At 41.8% G+C, this 22,799-nt stretch overlaps 1 protein-coding gene across 2 annotated transcripts in view; it reads left to right on the top strand.

The window, feature by feature from the left end:
• The window catches only part of CFAP47 (cilia and flagella associated protein 47), a 769,322-nt gene that overhangs the window by 429,582 nt on the left and 316,941 nt on the right, over positions 1-22,799 (top strand). For both annotated transcript variants that reach the window (XM_073614843.1, XM_073614844.1), the window contains exon 47: positions 12,563-12,759. In XM_073614843.1, coding sequence (XP_073470944.1) covers positions 12,563-12,759 — 197 coding nt within the window. The remainder of the gene's footprint in view (positions 1-12,562; positions 12,760-22,799) is intronic.

Genomic DNA, 22,799 nt, shown 5'->3' with positions numbered 1-22,799 from the left:
CCATTTGGATCGAGGATAATATCCTTTTGTTGAAACGACACAGTGTTCCTCAGTGCTATTAATACTCCGCCTTTTTGCTTCTCTGGTGTACATGCCATAAATATGTGTGGGTAGTCTTTGTGTGAACAGTTAGGAGCTTTTGTGTCTTGGAAGTGGGTCTCCTGTACACATAAGATGTCTGCTTTGTGTTTTTGGGCTTCCTTCCACATGGAGAGTCTTTTTGCGGGATGGTTCAGGCCCCTAGCATTTATGGATAGGCAGTTAATAGGCATGTGGGGGTGAGTTTGGTGTCTGCTGTGTTATGAAGTGTAGGTACTCACTGTGACCTTTATAGAAGATCTGGTAGAGGATGGGTATGCTGTCTTCGTCCAGGCTTGAAGGGAGGTTTGCTGCTGGATGGTGTGCTTCAAACATATAGTAAAAAAAATAAAAGTGGTGAAAAAAGAACATTGTTATTGAAATGAGTGTAAGTTCAATAAGAAAAGGATCTATGAACTGATCCAAAGGCAGACGTAACTGCTGCAAAAGATAACTGGAGGTAAACAGGGATGTTAATCATATAACTCCTGTTGTCCGGAGAGATTTGAATTTTGCATAACGTTTTGCTGTCAACCATTTCCACCGGTAGCTTTCTTTGAGGACCGTTTACTGGAGACTACTTGCCAGTCTTCTTGTAGTGGGCTAGGTGCAGGGCTCTGAGTAGCCGACTTGTCTTGGTCATGTAAGATACCCCATTTGCGTAATGCTGCGATACCTTCTTCCAATGTGGATATTGTTAGGGGCAACCTTTAAATAAGTTGCTTTAAGTTTATATTGCTTTGTCAAATCTTAGCTCTTAAAGAAATAGACACAGAAGCAGAGAATCTGTATATCAATCTACGAGCCCTGAATGTCCCGTATTGATCTGAACTGTCTTGGTTTATTGAATCTTTTTATAGGATTGGTTACATAAACGCAAATATCAAAGTACAACATAGATATCAGATAATAAAAGCAGTTTGGACAGATAATGGTGTATCAGCAGCCAAAGGTTACAATAAAAGCAGTTTCATCGAGAATAATGTGTCAGCAGACAAAGGTTAATTTCATAAGAGAAAGCAACGCAGGCATTTCATAACAGACTATATTTCATAACAGATTTTATACGTAGGCATTAGATTAAGTAAGAACTCTGAATCAAATCCCTAACCTTATCAATTTCCCCCTTTGACATCATCCTCTCCTTCCCCCTGGGTCCTCATGAATAAGTTCTAGTCAGTTTTTCCCCAGAGTCCTTTCCCTGACCGCGAGTTGTCAGAGGGGTAAAACCCATCCCCCTAGGTATTACCAACATCTTAAATTCAAGAAGAGGAGTTTTGTAGGAGTAGGATGATGTCAATACACATTTATCAGTATGCCCTGTCTATTCTCCTAATTTTCCTATTTATTTTCCTGTATACACATATATTTGTGATTGTAAGTGAAATTAATATTAAAATAATAATAACCATTGGACTTAACAACCAGTGAAAGGTATTGGTTGCTGTAGAAGACATTCCACTAAATATATCCCACCAATGTGGTGCAGTATCCTGTTGTATCTGTGAGGAAAGATGCACTAGTCTACCTTTGTCAATTATTGCAGATACAAGGTTATTCTGTAGGGTATGTTCTAGTGTTTCTATGTGTCGTCTTAACAAGTCTGATTGTTCCAAAACCTGTTTTAGTGGGTCTAAAGAAATTATAAAGGGTGTAGTGTCAGTGAGATTATGTACCTCATAAACTGAAGAGAATACTTTATCGGCGTCTGGTTCAAAAAGATAGGTGTCGTTACCCCATTGTAATATTTTAATCTTTTTTATACATCCCGCAAACGGCACCGATTTATTTAACGCTAACATGGTGCGGTTGTCATTAGTAATGATACAAATATGCTGGGGTCCTATTTCTATAAATCTATTTTCACATTTATTGGTGTTCTTTGCATTTTGCATATACTAGTTTGGTATTTTAACAAGCAAGGTTCATATACTGGGGAGCTTCTGCCACATACCATTCCCTTATTAGTTCCTTCACATTGATTTAAATCATGGGTTCTGTTTCCTTTATCTACATATTTCCCATATATTTCTGGATACCAAAACTCGTCTTTAATTACTAGTGGCATGACCACTATTTTACACATTTCCATTACATCTTCTACCCGGTATGCTTCAAACCTTCCTACACACCGTTTATCCTCACATTCTACCTTATCCCCTTTTACTTGGAACCATACACCATTGTCAGTTAGACCTTTAAAATATTTCATCCAGGTATGATAATTTCCCAACTGTAGTTCAGTCCTGGCCCTATTTATTTGTATATGATAGGATAAGAGGTTAAAAGAGCACTGTGTGAAATTTACAAACTGTTGACTTTGATTCCACTGCTGGAGCTCTGCTCCTATAGTGTGATTTATTAACCCTCCCAAAAATTGTAATGGGGTATTTCTTGCAGTTGGGTTTCAAAAGCGGTGGGTAACCATTTGCTTGTGATAGTTAAGCTGTCAGCTATGTGTCCCCCTGCATGCTTCCATCTGTTGTTCATTTCTTCTATCTCGACCGAGTTTAAAATTCCCATTCCTGTACCTGTTAATCCTAATAGAGTATCATACCATTCCCGCTTATACCTACACTCCGGTATCGGGGGAAAGGTGATATTGAATTTTATTTTTGTTTTCTGTTGTGATGTTGATACATTTATACAAGTGTTTGGTACGGGTGTTAATATGGAAGATTCAATTATTGGCGTTACTTCTTCCTCCATTTGTATGTGAAATCCATAGGACTGTGCATTCCAATACCACCCATCATCGCTCTTTTCCCTCCACCAACAGGCACAGAGGAAAGTACTGGATTGATTAACGGTAATATCTGTCAGATTGAACATCCCTTCTGATATATTTTCTCCCCCTGCTATTGTGACTAATATTTGGTACATTTGTCCTACCACCCGTTCCCGTGCTTGTTTCCACGTCTGTGAAAGGGATATTTTATGGCACCTATGATTTTTACTGTTATTGAAAGGAAAGCTCATATTGTCATTCCACTGGAAGGTTATAGTTACTTCTGAGAGTGGGTCTGCCTGTATCCATGCAATACCTACATCTATATGAAATGGTCGCCTGTGTCCTTTAACAGTGTAATTACCTACATCATAATATTTATTCATCTCATATCCTGAATCATTTGCTACTTTGATATCATCTATAACCCATTGAAAATTTGCTGTTTCCTCTACCTCAATTACATTAATACCAGGAGTCCATGCATGTATTTGTAAAACAACAATCTTCAACAGAAAATATGTAAGTAGATATTTCATCATGTTGTTTTCTCGGGTTGTTTCTTGCAGTGTGATGCGTGTATCCAGGTAGGTTTTCCTTCCAGCTTTACTGAAGTGGCCATGGTCAGAAGCACTTGATAAGGACCTTCAAACCTTGGCTCCAATGTCTTTCTGGTGTGTTTCTTTACATATACATAATCCCCTGGTAGCAGAGTATGTGTACCTGCTATTGAATTAGGGTCTGGAAGAGAAGAATACACACTTTTGTGGATCTTAGTTAGACGTTGTTGTAATTGTATTACATATGCAGTCAAACTATCACATTGCAATTGCATACTCTGTGGAAAGTATAAACCTAATCTAGGTGCATTCCCAAAAAGTATCTCATATGGGGACAATCCTGTTTTTCCTGTTGGAGTGTACCTTATAGAGAATAAAGCCAAAGGCAGACATTCAGGCCATGGCTTGTTTAACTCTTGCATGGCTTTTTGTATTTTTAACTTTATTGTTCCATTTACTCTCTCCACTGATCCCGAACTCTGTGGGTGGTAAGGGGTGTGAAAACTTTGTTGAACCCCTAACATGGTCATTACATTCTGCATGATTTCTCCTGTAAAGTGTGTTCCCCTATCTGATTCTATGGTTTCAGGAAGACCAAACCTAGGTATTAACTCAGTGATCAGTTTCTTAGCTGTGGCTTTTGCTGTAGCTGATTTTACTGGATAACTTTCAGGCCAACCTGAGAATAAATCGATACACACGAGAACAAATTCAAAGGGGCCGCTCTTAGGCATTTGTATGTAGTCAATTTGCAGTCTCTGGAAGGGGTATTGGGCCCGAACCTGGTGTGTTTTCGCCATCCTTGGTTCACAATCCTATACATGGAATTGGAACTAACATGTGTGGGTAGGTGAACTGCCGCTGCCATTGCTGGGTACAGAGAGGCAGGCAGGCATATTTTGCCTCCTTCCCTCCATACATTGTCAAGGTCTGGTGCTGCTCCCATCCTGACCCACTTGTCTTTCTCGCTCTCCCCTGCTTGCTCCTGTAATTTACTCAGCTGCTGCCATGTTGGTTCTGGGATACTCACCTCTACCGCTGCTAAGGTCTCAGGGCTTCCTCCCCCTAGAGCTGCCTGTTTTGCAGTCAAATCTGCAAATGCATTTCCTTTTGCCTCGATTGTTTTTGCACTCGTGTGTGCCGCTATCTTCATAATGGCCACTCGTTTAACCTTTTGAAGATTGTTCAGGACTCTCTTAATCCCTTCTCCATGTTTTACAGGTGTACCTGCTGCTGTCAGATAACCTCTAGCCTTCCATATGTGGCCATAATCATGCGCTACACCATAAGCGTAGGCAGAGTCAGTGTAAATATTCCCTTCTCGTCCTTTTAAGTATTCTAGGGCTTGTTCTAAAGCTTTTAATTCTGCTTCTTGTGCTGACATGTGGGCTGGTAAGGGCTGTGCGTCAATCACCTGTGTATCAGTCACTACGGCATACCCTGTGTGATATTTACCCTTATCATCAGCAAACCTGCTGCCATCTATGTACAAAGTGTGCTCAGCGTTTAAAATTGGTGTATCTGTAACATGTGGGAATCCCATTGTCTCCTGTTCCATGAGCTGAAAACAATCGTGTTCATCTACTTCTTTAAACAAAAGAGTGTCAGGTACCTCATTTCCTTTCTCACTAGTACTATTAGTACTATCATTCCCCCTTGCCAAATCTGGTGACTGAAGAGGCAAAAAGGTGGCCAAATTTAAAGTTGTACAGCGCTGAAAAGTGACATTTGGAGGTAAGAGTAAAGTAACCTTAATTGCCTAGCCATGGAAATGTGTTTGGGCTGTACCTGAGACAAGATTGCATGTATGTCATGTGTGGTATGCACTACAACTGGATTGTCTAGAACAATCTCTGATGACTTATCTATGATAATTGACACTGCTGCTACCGCCCGTACACAGGACGGTGAACCTCTGGACACTGGATCTAGTGCTGCTGAAAAGTAAGCGACTGGTCTTTGTTTTACATGTGCCTGTGTCAGAACACCTGTGGCGTGTCCAGTGATCTCAGCAATGTCCAGATTAAATGTCTTAGTATAATCTAAAGTGATAAACGACTCATAAGCTACTTCTGTAAGCATATACGGTACAATTTTCAAACAATCGTATAATGGCTGCATCAAAGTGCTAGCGTGTGGTATCCATTGTCTACAATATGACACAATACCTAAAAACATACGCAATTGTTTGAAATTCCGTGGGGGTAACATTCCCTTTATCACTTGAACCCTCTCCTCAGTGAGATGTCTTGTACCCTGTGATATACAATGTCCCAAAAAGATAACTTTTTCCTGACACATTTGTAATTTGTTCCTATTAACCTTGCAACCCTTTTCTGCTAGAAATCGCAACAAATTAAGGGTGGTATCCAAACAAGTTTCCTTGTCCGGGCAGCATAACAATAAATCATCCACATATTGTAACAATACACAGGAATCTGGTGGTACCCATTCTCCCCTCAAGTACTGGATATATCTTGTGTGGTTTACGTTCTATGTCAGTATATGGGGGTGGGATGGTTGAACTAAGATTATTTAAAATTTCAACATTTTTTGTTCTTCTATCTTTCATATCCCAACCATCACAGTCTGGATTATATTTCCACCCCTCTTCTTTTGCTCTATTTGAAACCTTAATTAAGCATTGAACCTGACGCATCCATTGCTTCTCTAACATCTCTCCTTGTCTGTCCCTTTTTATTTCACTCCATACATCCGGGTCTAAACCCGCTGCTCCTTTCACCTTAAATTTACGAAGGACATCCTTTAAGTCCCGGGCTTCATCTTCCCCACAGATGTTTTTAATTATCTGTGGCACTGTGTAATATGCCACAATTCCCTGACGGGGTTTTGTGTTCCTCTGGCCCATTCTGACAGTCCTGCCTAGGTAGCGTTTTGGGACACTTAGTGTACAATATAAAACACTTAACCAAGTTACACTAGTTCCTCGTTGCCTTTTCCTCCTAGGATGCCAGAATACTAAAAACCTCTCCTGAATGAGATTCTTGAAACCGAATTACTTTATATGCTAGTCAACTGACAAATATTATGACCAGACTGACGACTACAACATATACAAGCATTCCTTGAAGTGACCAGGTATCCGACTAGATCTCCGGACTTTATGGAGACCTTATCCCCCCCCGTATCTGGGATCCCTCTTCAGACACTCTTATCCCTGCTTTTTGGAGCAGACAGGGCTTACACTCGCAACCCGCCTATGGTTTATGAATTAAATTGAATATCAAACTTAAGCGGCAGACCCCCAAAGTCCTCTTGCGAGGTAAGGGCGCATTCCGCTGCTCATTGGGATGATATTCTTTCAATTCATACCAACCTAGGCAAGGCTCATTCACTTTCTCAACAGACAGACAGACAACAAACAACAAATAATTTCAGCAATATAAACCACAATATGCAGTAATTCTAGACTCACCACTACAGAGGCTGGTGTTTTAAAACCAGGAGAACCGTAACTGACAGAACGGATAGGCACAAATCAGGGGAGCACAGAATATAAGAAAAATAAAGCTTTTTCTTACCTGGCCAGGTTTTTGATCTGTGGTTCCCGGAATGCCTGTCCTTTCGTTCCGTCAGCGTAGCTCAGCCACCTCTTGTAGTATCATCGGTGGGTCCCTGTTCGGGCGCCAAAATGTTAGGGGCAACTTTTAAATAAGTTGCTTTAAGTTTATATTGCTTTGTCAAATCTTAGCTCTTAAAGAAATAGACACAGAAGCAGAGAATCTGTATATCAATCTACGAGCCCTGAATGTCCCGTATTGATCTGAACTGTCTTGGTTTATTGAATCTTTTTATAGGATTGGTTACATAAACGCAAATATCAAAGTACAACATAGATATCAGATAATAAAAGCAGTTTGGACAGATAATGGTGTATCAGCAGCCAAAGGTTACAATAAAAGCAGTTTCATCGAGAATAATGTGTCAGCAGACAAAGGTTAATTTCATAAGAGAAAGCAACGCAGGCATTTCATAACAGACTATATTTCATAACAGATTTTATACGTAGGCATTAGATTAAGTAAGAACTCTGAATCAAATCCCTAACCTTATCAATATCATTACTGAAACTCCATTATGGGTGATCGAGAGCTTGGCGGGGTATTTCCACTTATGTATTATGTTGTGGTTCCTCAGGGCCTTAGTTATGGTCACGAGGTTGCAATGCTGTTGGAGCGTATGCCTGGACAAGTCCGGGAGTATTTGTAGTTCCGCGTACTGCGGGTGTCTATCATCAGATCTGCGGGATGTAGTGAGGATTTGTTCTTTTATATGATAGTAGTGGACCCGAAGTAACACATCTCTAGGAGTGTTTTCAGGAAGAAATGCAGGTTTGGGTATATGGTGTATACGATCCACTATCAGATCTTGCGCTGATAAGGATGGTAGTAGAGTTGAGAATAGTGCCTGCGTGTATGGCAGTAGTTGCGTAGCAGGTATGGTTTCTGGGATCCCCCTGATTTTGAGATTGTTCCGTCTGGAACGGTCTTCCAAATCTGCGACCTTATTTTTTAGCCATGCGATTTCTTCATCATGGTTTCTGTGTGCATCCACCATTGTGTTAAATGAGGAAGTAAAGTCACTCATTCGCTGTTCTATATGATCCACCCTGTTTCCTAAGGCCTGAACTTCCCTCTGGCAGTGGTTAATGGCAGCAGTCATGTCAGCATGTAATGATGCTTTTAGAGAGAGCAGCATCTCTTTGAGGACTGTGTCTGACACTGGCCTGTCAGATGTAGGGAATGCTGCTATGGGGTCCTGTGAGACATGCACTACTGGGTCTGCAGCACTTTGGGGCCTGCTTACCTCCATCTCGGGGTCCGTCAGCGGCCGATCCTGGGATGATATCCGCTGTTTTTGTTTGGCTGGACTCCTGGTGGAGGGGCTCGAGGTTCCAGAAGAGGATCTGCTGTGTAGATGTGAGCTGTGCTGTTGTTTTGAGGAGCCGGAGCGGCCGTTATTAGTCATGGCCTGCGGCTCCGTCCGTCTTCCTGAGGCGCCGACGCCATTTTGTTAAGGCTCGCGCCCTTTGAAAAAGTCCTGCATTTTTTGTAAATTCTGCGGGTTTTTTCTTTGCCTGGGCATCTCGTCGTGCACAGCGGGTCCCGGTGGGTCTGTGGATGCCGTTTGCGGTGGGGATGGGGCCGGTGGACGTGGATGTGAGTGGATTCTCTCCGGCGGCCGAGCGGAGCTCTCTAGTTAAGCTTCCATGCTGGAGCTCGGTCGCCACACCCCTGATTGTATTTCTTTTTGATCCAGCTTGTATGTAGGCAGAGTCTATACATCTAACAGCATTTATTAAGATTTCAAGTAAATTAACAATTTTCCAGCACATACATGCTGAGAAATGTCAGCAGAAATGCATTATAAAAACAGTTTCAATGGAAAAAGAGTGACCCACTCATGCCAATTGGGAAAGGGTGATTATTGCTAGGCTAATTAGACTATAACCAAAAACACTGCGGAAGTAGTCATGGCTCATTTTTGTTGACCTTACTGTAGCAATACTTCTAAAGCTGCAACTTGTTGACCACCAAGAACATTTGCTTTAAGACCCATGAGCGGTGCTCAATGGCAAACCATATCATTGCTAATTTTAGCAAAGTTGCATGGTTATGAAAAGTGATATGAGAATAAGACAGAGCACATCATGGTGGAAGTTGGTCCTTTTAAATGAATAGATGTTCACAAGGGTGGTACTGTAAGTAGCAATTCATGTTAATCATATGAAGCCTAGCAACACAATGAACTCAGAAGGTCCACTTAATCTATATAATATCTATTTATTACTAGGAATGTGTGCCAATTTGAAACACAAGCAATCTGTAAGCTGCTTTGTTTATGTAGAATGGTAGGAGTACTTATGTGGAGACTGCCTTTGAAATAGTTTTGCTGGGGGAAAATGGGCTTATAAAGATTATTGTGCTAGTCATGATTTTCATAGATATGGCTCTTGGAGTGACATGTTTGATTTATCAGACAAAGTAGTCACATGGCAGCTCCAGAAAAAATGTAAACTCAGGTAGCCAAGGTCAAACTAAAAATCAAGACAAGGTAGCAAAATGACAACATAAATTTGTTTGAAATACATGGTCTGGGTGTTAAGACAGGTGCAGTTAGCTCAGTCAAGACAAAAAAGTCAAAGCAGGCAAAAAGAATATACAGAGGGTTGTGAGATACAAATATAGTAAAAATATCTCAGCTACAGCTTTTGTTTCCTCCATTCTGAGCCATTATCTTTATAGAAATAAATTCCTGAAATACTTATGCCAAATATGAACATAATGTGCACACCCCATCATAAGATAAGGTCTATTTTAAAAGCATATGTATTCAATATTCTTTAAAATGAAGTCTTTCGTGTGAACAATCCTGGAATATATCTCAAAATTTCTCTTGCTGAACACCATCCTGTGTATTCTTCCTTTGATGCTTTTGATGCTCATCACCAGCATGGCTGTTATGCCAGTGGTGTTGTAAGGGGTTTGCTCAGCATAATCCCCAAGCAGCAGTGTCTACAAAAACCCATTGAAACTACTTTACAAATGCTGATCAGTGCAAGAAAAAAGACACAGGAGATATCAAAATTATGAAATCAAATTAAATACAGAGTTGTGATACTTTTTCCTTATGAATTCCCTTTTTTACTGTTAACTATTTTTTACTATTAAAGAGATGCAAACAAAAGAAGATGATTCTAATAAAAATAACAATTTAGTTACGTTTATTAGAATCACCTTATTCTGTTTGAGTCTGTAGTGTTTACCTCTCTAAAAAGGTCTGAGTGTCGTTTCTCTGGTGCTTTGTTCCACTATTATCAGCATGATTCACTTCTGAGAAGTTTTGTCGACACATGAGATGAAATTTGTGTTGGGAAGGGGGATAAGCACCCAGCTTGTCTATTCAGAATACAGCTCTGCGTGTCCCTTCTTCCTTCTTCCTCTGCCTATGTGGAGGGGGGGGGGGGGGGCTGTGACTGCTTTCCACCGCCTCCTCTGTACTCCTCACAGATGCATAAGTATTTTATCACAAGTCTGCACTTTTGAAGGGGTGTAGACCAGAGAAGACCGCAGATAAACAAGTAAAACCTATGTAGGGCAATTTGTTTTATCTCCGTGTATCATCTAAGGCTATTCACTTCATTGGGTATATGTGAGGTTTTACAACCACCTTAATGTACAAAGCCCCATCTCTACCATCCTGGACACAATGCCCAATTTCACTTGCAGTGCCACATCAAAGTGACAGCATAAAAATGAAGACACTCTATCTCAATGTTTAGACTTCATGGTCCCGCTGTTTTTTCTTTTTTCTTTTTTTTTTTTTTTTTTTGCAAGGGGCTTTGGGAAGTGTAAAAGCTCTCTGTACAATATGAAAACATTCCAAGCAAATAGAGGATTTATGTGCAAAGAAACGTGATCATAAAGTAGCCAACATCATAGCAACAGTACTAGTTTAACTGTTGTTTACTATTTTTAAATATTGTTACACATTTAAATCCTCTGAGATACATCACTATGTATTAGGAGTTACAATATGTTAGGTTACAATGTGACTTTGAAATGTAATAAATATTAACGTCTTTCCCAAAATCTAAGCAGTTGTTTAGCTGACTTTTACTCAAGGTCATAAATATTTTAAGTTTGTTGTGATCCTGCAAGATGTATGATAAACTTGTTTGCATGTTAATTCAGAGGAATTATAATAAATTCTACTTCATTTTACAATGTGTGCATTAAGCTAGATGTCAGGATAGTATAATAAGCTTTCAACATTAAAGGCTATTTTCATGAATAAACATGCAAAATTGTTGATAATAGTAGTTATATCAGTTATTTTAAATATCTAAGAGGTATTTACAGAAGTAAAACAATGTAATTACATTTAAGGACATTCTAGTATTTTGTGAATCATTTTTTTATGACAATGGCTTATGTCTCCTTATTAAACCCTTATTTTTCCACCCAAACAGTTCTACTGTTTGAATCCCAGGGTAGATGCACAGACTGATGAACATTTGGCAGTTTATTATAAGTCAGAATAGATTGATTACAGTGTGTGCATTTCCTGTCAGCTGTTTTAGTAGTTTAAAAAAAGCTATGTCCATAAGCAGACATTTCTAGACTCCTACCATTACCTTTATTATCCAGTCTTCCTGAATTTAATTTTATATTGTTACTAGGATCCAGAATTTGGGGTTCTCTCTGCCATCTGTTATCTCCTGCTCTTTGGCAGGATTTGTAGGCTGACAGACAAGAACAATTAGAAGTGTGTAAAAGATTACCCAATGTAAATTTAAATGCCCAAATGTAACACAGTAACCAGCTTATAATGATTTCAAATGTATATATACAGGACAAAACGAATTGCAGGTTACAAAATGAACGGAGTGTCATTGAAGAGACAAAAAGATCTAAAGCTGGCCATACATGGGTAATTTTTTTTCATTCAGCTAATGAGTTGAGTGAAAAAAAAAAACGGACTCAATTCCCCCATCCACACATTCATTGTGAATGCAGGAATCCTCCCTGCTGTGTTATTGTATTCTGAAAGTGGGACTCCCCCTGCCATCAGAATACACTGATTAGTGCTGCAGCAGATTGGCTGCAAGCGCTGATCGAATAGAAATGTTCAAGCAGGACCATTCATGAGAAGTTGATTGCTAGATTGACTTCTCATGGACAGGAACAGTCATAGATGGATTGAAGTTTGGCTGGTTCCTGTTGAACCAGTCGATGTTAGATCCATGTATGGCCAACTTTAATCTTTCCCATTCTATTAAAAACTAAAAAGTTTTAAATAAGAGTTTACTTTTACAAAAACATTTTTAAGCTAGCCTGTAGGTTTCAGGTATAAGGCTAAATCCACTTCTTGTACTGTATATCTAAGGATATAAAAATGTAAGGTTTGAGTATCTATACTAAACATAATTTCACATTATTACATATAATTGCATTGGATATACAAATAAAATTAAAGGTAACAGTATACATCTAAAAAATGGCAGTTTCTATGCTAATGTGTCTCACATAGTGTCTACATTTTGTTTGATGTATAAATAACCTGGATCATGCAGGGAAAGTGTGATAAATTGTGCATTTTTCATGCCATATTTGCAGTGAGTATTAAATCTGGATGAATAATATACCTCATTTGTTTCATTTTTTTCTTCTAGATAAAGAAAATGGTGTTTCATTCCCACTGAAATTTGTCCCTGAAAAACCTGGCCGATATCCCTGCAAGATTTTGCTTCGTTCCTTTCATGATGTACGAGTTTATATGATTGAGTGTGTCGTCAATCCAAGCAGCTCAGAAACAGAGTTTGAATTTATTACCCCGGCTGGTGAAGCACTGATACAAGATATTCCAATAGTAAGTTACACCACATGGCTTCATTATGTACGCTTTTACAATGTATCCTTCTTGAGGACTGGGCTTTAATATATTTGGGTTGATGGAGTGTCTCCATATCACAATGTTTGATATTTACCTATGAATTCTGCTGCATGTCAGATGCTTGCTTCAAGGCTAAGAAACTTTACAAGGGACATGAATATGAACACACAAGGTATGCCATGCAATAGATTCTAGCCTTGTAACATTGATGTAAAATTCCAATACACTGTAACCATAATATAAATTTGGAGTTATGTTTGGATCATCTCTTTTAGAGCATACCTATACTTCAGGAGACAATTAAATTCCAGTTTCAGATTTTCCAGTAATGAATGTTTTAGAAAACGGTGGAAGTATCACTTTAAAGGCTTATCACTTGTCACTTGTAGTCTTGTGTACCATCTTTTAGGGTGCATGTTTACCTAAGACCCAATCCATATATACAAATTGGAAAATGTGGTATAAAACAGTGACTGAAAATGCTATGAACTTTAGATTGATGGAAAGTGTATGGTATGTCTACAGAACTCTGCATAGTATTTTGTGCATTGAACACTTAAAATCTTTGTGTGGGGTAAGCGTACTAAATTGTACATGCAACTTTTTTCATTCACAGTACTGTGTTTGGCAAATGCAAACACCACTGAAGAGTCTGTGGTCAACTTCAGGTGTGACAGGCTCAAATATTGTACAGCATATTGAACTATACTGTGGATGACAGCAGAGTTGTTTTATATATAACAAAGACAAGAAGAAAGTGTGCCCTTGGGACTTTTGTGAGTGGTGCTGAATGGAAAATATCTAACGAAGTATTAAAAATGTACAAAATGTATTACAAAATACATTAAAAAAAACACAATGTAATTCAATTTGGGTAATAGAGTCAATATCCACAAATCAGACATGTAAATCCAACATAACACCCGAGATTGCAGAAATATATAATTTTCAATTCATGAAGGCTTAAAGCTCTCTACGCATTTCATGGGAAGCTGGGATGCTGTGAAGCTGCCCCTAAGCTGCTCTTTCACAATCCTCTGGTCACTTTATACCCAGGGGTTCTGCCAATTTGGGCCCTCTTTTGGTGCCTGGCACTGGGTCTATCCACCACCTTCAGCTCCCGGTTGGAACCATTTCTGTGGATTCTGTTTCGTAGTATTGAGATCCTGATGTCAATATTTGCGCTTGTTAGCCTACAATGTTTTGCTTATCTCCCACTTTTTCAACACTGTTTTTTACACACAAAAACGCATTCCAGGGGGCATGGTTAAGCTCTGGCCTGAGATGGCTACTTGAGTAAGAAGCTCCGTGTACAGAGACGACTAAACCTCCTTTGGGCACCTTCTAATCCCGCAAAAATGCTGAGATCGGGGTGCAGAGCATCCATGAACCGGACCCCGCGGGATACGAGCACCCCGCTAAGCGGAAACATACTGGCGCTCTTCCGAACCCTGCACTCGGAGAGTCAGGTGGCCTCCACCTCACCAACTCGGCGCTTGTCTGGCAGTGATCCTGAAACAAAGACGAGGACCAGTAAGTCCCATGGCGCTACCGCCTCCTCTCTCCTGAGCCTCTCAGACTTGCAGTCAGTAGCCGCTGACATAAAATCCACACTCAGCTCTGCTATTTCTAAGCTCCGCTTAGACCTGCATTCTGTAATGGCGAGGCTCAGTGAAACCGAGAAGGCCACCACACTGCAGAGATCTGCCATTAAGCAGTTACAGCGCACATCCGGCTCCCATGTTGCTCATCTTGTTGAGATGCACAGACATATAGAGGACCTCGATAACCGGGGAAGAAGACATAATATTAAGGTTCGTGGTCTTGCCGAATCTGTTGAACCCCAAACCCTGGAAATAACTACTAAATACTTCTTCTTTCTTCTATCTTCCTTCATCTTCTGGTTCTTCTGGTTCTTCTGGCTCTTCTGGTTCTTCCTCCGGCGTTCTCATCCAGCATCTCCTCCGCGGCGTCTTCTATCTTCTTCTCCTCGGGCCGCTCCGCACCCATGGCATGGGGGGAGGCTCCCGCTCTTCTCTTCTTCTTTTCTTCTCTTCTTCTCTTCTTCATTTTCTTCTCCGGGCCGCTGCGCACCCATGCTGGCATGGAGGGAGGCTCCCGCTGTGTGACGGCGCTCCTCGTCTGACAGTTCTTAAATAACAGGGGGGGGGCCACCCGGTGACCCCGCCCCCCTCTGATGCACGGTGACTTGACGGGACTTCCCTGTGACGTCACGGGGAATGCCACAGGGAAGTCCCGTCATGTCCCGTGCGTCAGAGGGGGCGGGGTCACCGGGTGGCCCCGCCCCCCGTTATTTAAGAACTGTCAGACGAGGAGCGCCGTCACACAGTGGGAGCCTCCCTCCATGCCAGCATGGGTGCGGAGCGGCCCGGAGAAGAAAATGAAGAAGAGAAGAAGAGAAGAAGAGAAGAAAATAAGAAGAGAAGAGCGGGAGCCTCCCCCCCATGCCATGGGTGCGGAGCGGCCCGAGGAGAAGAAGATAAAAGACGCCACGGAGGAGATGCTGGACGAGAACGCCGGAGGAAGAACCAGAAGAGCCAGAAGAACCAGAAGAACCAGAAGATGAAGGAAGATAGAAGAAAGAAGAAGTATTTAAATAAAGGAATTGTCAAAGACTGTCTCTTGTCATTTTTAACATTTTTGACAGTTTTTTAGTGAAATGGTAGGGGTAAGTACCCCCTTACCATTTCACACAGGGGGGGGGCCGGGATCTGGGGGTCCCCTTGTTAAAGGGGGCTTCCAGATTCTGATAAGCCCCCCGCCCGCAGACCCCCACAACCACCGGCCATGGGGACAAGGTGTTTTGGGGGGCTACCCCAAAGCACCCTCCCAATGTTGAGGGCATGTGGCCTGGTACGGTTCAGGAGGGGGGGGCCGCACTCTCGTCCCCCCCTCTTTTCCTGCGGCCTGCCAGGTTGCGTGCTTGGATAAGGGTCTGGTATGGATTTTTGGGGGGACCCCACGCCGATTTTTTTTTTTTTTTTTTGGCGCGGGGTTCCCCTTAAAATCCATACCAGACCTGAAGGGTCTGGTATGGAATTTAGGGGGAACTCCACGTCATTTTTCTTTTTTAATTTTGGCCGGGGTTCCCCTTAATATCCATACCAGACCTGAAGGGCCTGGTATGGAATTTAGGGGGACTCCCACGTCATTTTTTTTTTTTAATTTTGGTTCGGGGTTCCCGTTTGGGGAATTCCCATGCCGTTTTTATCAATGAACTTCTATGTGTATTGTCGGCAATGCAATAGCCGCGGGTAGTTTTTAAATTAGTTTTTTCCTTCAAAATGTCATTTTGCTGTCAGACTGTTCTAAACACAGGAAACATGCGCCCCTTTACAGGCATACTATAGACACCCCCCAGGTATGAAATTTAAAGGGATATTACACTTTTATTGTTTGACTTTAAGCATTATTAAAATCACTGCTCCTGAAAAAACAGCCGTTTTTAAAACTTTTATTTGCATTGATCATGTCCCCTGGGGCAGGACCCAGGTCCCCAAACACTTTTTATGACAATAACTTGCATATTAGCCTTTAAAATTAGCACTTTTGATTATTCATGTTCGTGTCCTATAGACTTTAACGGTGTTCGCGTGTTCGAACGAACTTTTTTCCTGTTCGCATGTTCTGGTGCGAACCGAACAGGGGGGTGTTCAGCTCATCCCTAGTGACCATCAACAATACTCCTAAAGCCCAATGACAAGGTGGAAGAAGGCGCCGCTTTCAAGCTGTCTCTACCCCTTCACGCCATCAAGATGAAGGACAAAGCAGCCGTCCTCCCTCTCGCCGCAGAGAGCGCTTAGCTCTCTAAGCCTGTCATTGAGATTTTCTTTATTGGGACTGTTACAGCGAACCTTCCTTGGATTTCCCTTTCCTTTGGGTGAGGCGCTCTGTTTTTTACGCTACTTGTGTTTTTTTTCTTTCTTTTTTCTCCCTTCTTCTCTTATTGTTGAACCCTACTCCCCACGCTAGGGAAATTGACTGCTGTGAAACTGAGCCCTTAGCCAACTATCCTGCCTGCAATACCAATGGGTCTCCTAAAAGTATATGCAAACCACCTTACCCAGATTCTTGCCAGTGTGCCCAAATGTAATGCAAGCCCCCTTGTTACTTTACTGACTGATACCTGGTGATAGACTCCGGGGGGTAGAGGGGGAGAATCGTACCCGGAGCTCCTGGCAAGTGGAACATCTTGAACTTTCTCCTACCTCCACTAGGTAATAGGAATCTACTGAAGTCTAGTTAGACTATATCCCATCCATGCAATACTATCAGATGAATGGTCCTTAAAAAACACTGCATGACTGTCTGACATAAAAGGCTATCTATATTGCTTACTTGATGCAAACATTCTGGTGATAATGACTAATCTTCAGAAGTTTTAATGCAGGGGCCTCTGGGGGGGGGGATTGCCAGCACCTGCGGAAGTATACTGCGGGGCCTTCTTGGTGATATCTGTTGAGTATTGCGGGTACTAGTGGCAAGCTCTCTCAGAGGTCCTTGATTTAAGTGGAATGATGGGGGGCTAGTGGATGGACATTCTGATCTAGCAGATTGATTAGTTTGCTTCGGGCTGCCCAATATTGCTTCCATACCTTCTTGTGGCCCTCATTAACAGCAATCACTTCTGTGACAGTAGACCATTCCTCATTTGGGGGGGAGGGGAAGGGGAGGGGAGGAAGGGAAGGGAGGAAAAATCCTTTATTTATTTTTTTTATGTGCATCACTAGCCCTGGGATTATTTCAGGGGAGATCCGATTCTTTTCTGGTTATCCAGTAGAAACTGTTGACTTATAGCTTTCTATTTGAAATTCTGTATTGCACTAACCTTCTTTTTTGTTATCTAGGTGTGCCACGAGCCCTCAGTTTTAGTTTAAGGGGGCTCTACATTACATTACAATACCAGATACTGTTTATATCCTCTGTTTGTGGACTTGCATTTCTTCTCTATACATGTTTATAGATGCAAATAGGCCATTACCTGCACCTACTGCGGCTACGTGGCGAGTGCAGAAGGTCCCCCTCCACCCATTTTAACATCGCACTACGTCTCTATACACAAAGTGCTTATCTATTCTCGGGCCGATTGTGCTTTGCTTCGCTCCCACCCAGCGGAAGCTTAAAGCTCCTGCTGAACTTTCCGGAATCTATTTCCTTTCATTTTTCCCCTTTTTATAGACAAGCCAGCATGTCTGAGCTCATCTCTGGATATATTTCTTGCTCTCTTCTATTCTCCCTTACTTTTACGCTCTTTCATCCTTATAAAAAGCAAATTTGTTGCGCTAAAAATAAGAACAAAATAACAAGTAGCTGCTAACACAATATTGCTGGATATAATAATAGGAATAGGGGATATAGGGTGTAGCTCTTAAAAAATTGTGGTACTAAACAAAGGGTTCATCAAAAAATGTGAAATTTGATATAAATGAAATAAAGTCCATCAGAGGTATTCAATACCGGGGGAGGGGGGTTTCATCAGTGTGGTCCGTCCCTCATTCGCAGAATTATTTTATTGAATTAGTTATTTTTTTTTTTTTCTACCCTCCCTTCCCCCATAGGAGTAGGAATCTCCCTTCCAATTGAAACAAGCCACAAGCACAACCCAACTAAACACTATCCTCCTCTTAGGTCATGACTAACCCAATGCTTACCACTGTGCCCTCCTTAATAAAGTTTATCTCCATAAATGCTAAAGGGTTGATTATACCTGAAAAACATTCTCAATTTCTTGCAGAATTCCGCAGATTGAGAGCACAAGTAGTTTTGATTCAGGAAACACACTTTAAGGGGGGACATATCCCAAAATTTACTAATAAACATTTCCCAGTAGCGTTCCATGCCACATCTGCCAAAGCAAAAATGAAGGAAGTCACAATCTTATTATCCAAAAATACCGATTTCCACCTACATGAGACCAAAGTGGACCCAGAGGGTCGGTACTTGTTTGTAAGGCGCCAACTTGAGTCACATCCCCTCACGATAGCCAACGTTTACAGCCCGAACAGTGGTCAAGTGACTTTCTCTCAACAACTTTGTTGAGAACTTTCAGACTTTACCTCAGAAATTTTGATTCTTGGCAGAGACTTGAACGTGCCTCTTAACCCTCTCTTGGATACATCTACGGGCACCTCCTCTATCCCTTACAAAGCCCTATGCCAAATCAACCTACACCTCCAAAACCTCTGACTACATGATGCCTGGAGGGTACTCAATCAGAACAAAAAGGATTTCACTTTTTTTACTCCCCCCATGCACAAAAAGTTCTCCAGAATAACTTTTTTTTTTTCTCAAACTGACCTACCCTATTTATCTGCGGCAACAATTGAATCTATGGTCTTGTCTGACCACCATCCCATCACCTTTGTCTTTCCCAGCAAAGGTCACTAAGTGCAAGATTTAGAGATTAAATTCATCCCTTCTTAAAGACACGAGCATGGTTTCCCGGCTCACAACCAAGTTAAAGGACTTCTTTGTAGTCAATGACACCCCCGATATAGACCTATTAACCCAATAGGAGGCTCACAAGTGTACCATCAGAGGGGAGTTCCTGTCCACATCAGCGGCCCTAAAAAAGTCCCACCAGGCCATGATGAATTCCTTATACTCCCGCATTCATACCCTAGAAAAACCCTTGCTACAGCGACATTGCGAGAGTTGACAGAAGTTAGAACACAGCTCCTTGAAATGCTTGGCAAAAAGACCCATCGACAATTAATGCTACGACAAAAAGTCTTTTATGAGCAGGGGAATAAAAGTGGCCATCTTCTTGCCAAGGCAGTTCAGGCTCAAAAGAACTCAACAACAATTCACTCTATTAGAGACTCCCAAGACCTTAAACATTGCTCGAACGAAGCCTTTACTAAACAATTTGAAGAATATTATAAAACCCTTTACAACCTTAGAGACGCCAATGAACCTACCTTCGTGACAAACACTAGGACACAACTTATCACTGATTTCTTGGCTCGCTTCGGGTCCTACCCGATTTCGGAGTCAGAGGCCTTGGAACTTGAGGCACCTATTTCAGGTATTGAGTTTGAAAGAGCAGTGAAGGAAATGAAACCAGGAAAAATCCCCGGGTCGGGTGGTCTCATACTCCAGTATTACCGCACATTCTTGGATATATTAAAGCCAAGATTTCTATCAGCTTTCCGCTCGCTTGCCCTTTCTCCCCACCCGTTCTCCCTCTCTTTTAGAGGCACATATCACTGTGATTCAGAAGGAGGGGAAAGACAGCTCCCAAGTGTTCAGTTACCATCCCATTTCCCTTCTCAATGTGGACGTGACGCTGTATGCCAAGGTTTTGGCTAACCACCTGCTCCCCCTCTTGCCATCCCTTATATCTCTGGACCAAGTAGGTTTCATCCCAGGATGAGAGGCATGGGATAACACCATTAAGGCTCTGAATATTCACCACTGGCTCACTTTGCAGAATAAAAGGGTCTTTTTCTTGTCATTGGACGCGGAGAAGGCGTTCGATAGAGTGGCCTGGGACTACCTGGAAGCAACTCTTAAGAGCATTGGGTTATTGCCAGGGATGCTTGGCAACATACAGGCTCTTTACTCAACCCCTCATACCAGGTTTAGGGTCAATGGCCACCTATTGGAACGCCTTCCATTTGTCCAATGGAGCGATACCGGGATGCTCCTTGTCCCCTATACTTTTTGTCCTTTCACTTGAGCCATTCCTAAACAAACTGCGCTCAAACTCCAATATTCATGGGATATCGATTCATTGTTTGTCCTATAAAGTAGCGGCCTTTGCCAAAGACCTTTTACTATTCTTATCCCAACCGCACATATCCTTCCCAAACCTACTCAAGGAACTGGAATCCTTTAAGATTTTGTCCAACCTAAAAATCAACTATTCCAAATCCCAAGCTTTAAACATAGCCCTCTCTAATGATGAAGTCGAGCAATGCCAGGCCAACTTCCCTTTTCAGTGGAATACAGACACCTTAACCTACCTAGGCATTCAAATCCCCTCTAAACTTTCTGATCTCTACCGCAGAAACCACTTAAATGTACTGGAAGGCATTTGTAAAGAGATGCGACTGTGGCAGTCTCTAAGCATATCATGGTTCGGTAGGGCTGCTTTAATTAAAATGTCGCTCCTCCCTCGTATCCTTTACATCCTACAAACTATTCCTATCCTGGTCCCTCCAACTTTTTTCTCTCTATGTAAGTAGGAAAGCACACAATTCATGTGGGGCAAGAAGCCCCCCAGAATTAAATATGCACATCTAAAGGCCCCAAAACATAAAGGAGGGATAGGCTTTCCAGACCTTCAGGATTACTACACGGCTTGTCTCTTAGCCAGGATTGTTGACTGGAACGTTCATGAGCCAATCAAAGTGGTGGTAGCTCTTGAAGGTTCCCAAACCTCTCTACCCTTAGCTTCTACCTTGGCTTCAACAAGAGGAGGTACCTATTAATGTTAAGTCGCACCTGCTCATCGGGCCCCCAATCCAAGCATATCACTGTTGATGTAGGTACCTACATGGAGGGCCGAAGAGGGGTCCACTTACACCCCTTCGCTTCAACCCTGCCTTCCCCCCAGGTATGTCACACTCTTTCCTACAACTAGGCTGGCCAAATCGTGATATTCAGGCCCAACATTTCTTCCTCAAAGGGAAATTACTATCACGAGAAGCTATCAATGCTTTGATGAGCCCACATACGATACCTTTCTGGTCATATGTTCAAATCAGACATTTTCTCACTTCGCAGACTGATTCCACTATCTGGGGGAGATCTCTAAACCCGATGGAGCTTACCTGCACACATTCTCAACCACAACGTCATATGATCTAATTTTTCTACAGGGCACTGCTGGACTCAATGCCCACCTCCATTATCCCATTCTACCAGGCCTGGGCCAGAGAGCTAAACTTGACGCCCACAGAAACAGAATGGAAGACTATATACATCTTTGTCCACAAAGGCTCACTTAACGTAGCAATTCAAGAAAACGGATACAAAATTCTTTCCCGGTGGTATCGAACTCCATCTAGACTCCACAAGTTTTATCCCAATATCTTCAACCTTTGTTGGAGATGTGGAATAGAGGTTGGCACAATGCTTCACATGTGGTGGTCCTGTCCCATCCTTCAGCCCTTTTGGAAATAAGTACACAAAATAATTTCTCCTATAATTTTGATTACGCCCCATAGCAATTCCTTTTGCACCACACCTCCCTGTCGAAACGAATATACAATAAATCACTGGCGATGTGGATGGTGAACTAAGCTATGTATGCTAAGCTATGTATTCCATGCTATTGGCGTTCGGCAACAGTTCCATCAATTCGTGAATGATTTCACAGGATTATCCACATGGAAGAGATGGAAGAGCTAATCCATATTTCTCAAGACAAGATGTCCAAATTCACAAAAACTTGGTTCTGCTGGATGAACTACAAGGAGTCTCCAGAATTCCAAACATATATGAAACTATGAATCAGTTAACCTAGGTGAATACTAGCATATACCCGCTCCTATTCCCCTTTTCCTGGCTCCTCTTTTCCTCCCCTCCTTGCCCAATTCTCATTGTCTCCCCCCCACCCCCCCTCCCCTTTACTATTTTTTTTTTCTTCTTCTTCTCTCTGACTCCTATCCTATTTTTGCTTTTTCTTGCTCTTTTATTTCTCTCCTACCTATCCTCTTAGTCTGAACAAAAGGTTGGAATATAGTCATTTAAGATTGCACTTCCAACGACAGCCTGCTCGCTGAGGGCGAAACATACACACAGGCTCAGCTGCCAAATGCTATTGACCTCAGGAAAGTACCTCACCCCTTATATAGACAGCTGGGCCACTTGCTACCCAAGGGTACCCCTGCGACACTGTAAACTTGTTTATTGTAGCTAAGTTCACATTGGAATATTCTTTTTTTTTCTCTCTTCTTCTATTCTATGATTTTTGTCACCCAAGTGTGGACATAGATGAAGCTCAGACTATAGTTCAAATTTGACTAATGTTTGTTTATATTTGTATG

Source organism: Aquarana catesbeiana, linkage group LG02 (genome assembly GCF_042186555.1).
Source record: "Aquarana catesbeiana isolate 2022-GZ linkage group LG02, ASM4218655v1, whole genome shotgun sequence".
Taxonomy (NCBI): domain Eukaryota; kingdom Metazoa; phylum Chordata; class Amphibia; order Anura; family Ranidae; genus Aquarana; species Aquarana catesbeiana.
The sequence above is the reverse complement of the archived record's forward strand: the minus strand, read 5'-3'. Positions and strand labels throughout refer to the sequence as shown.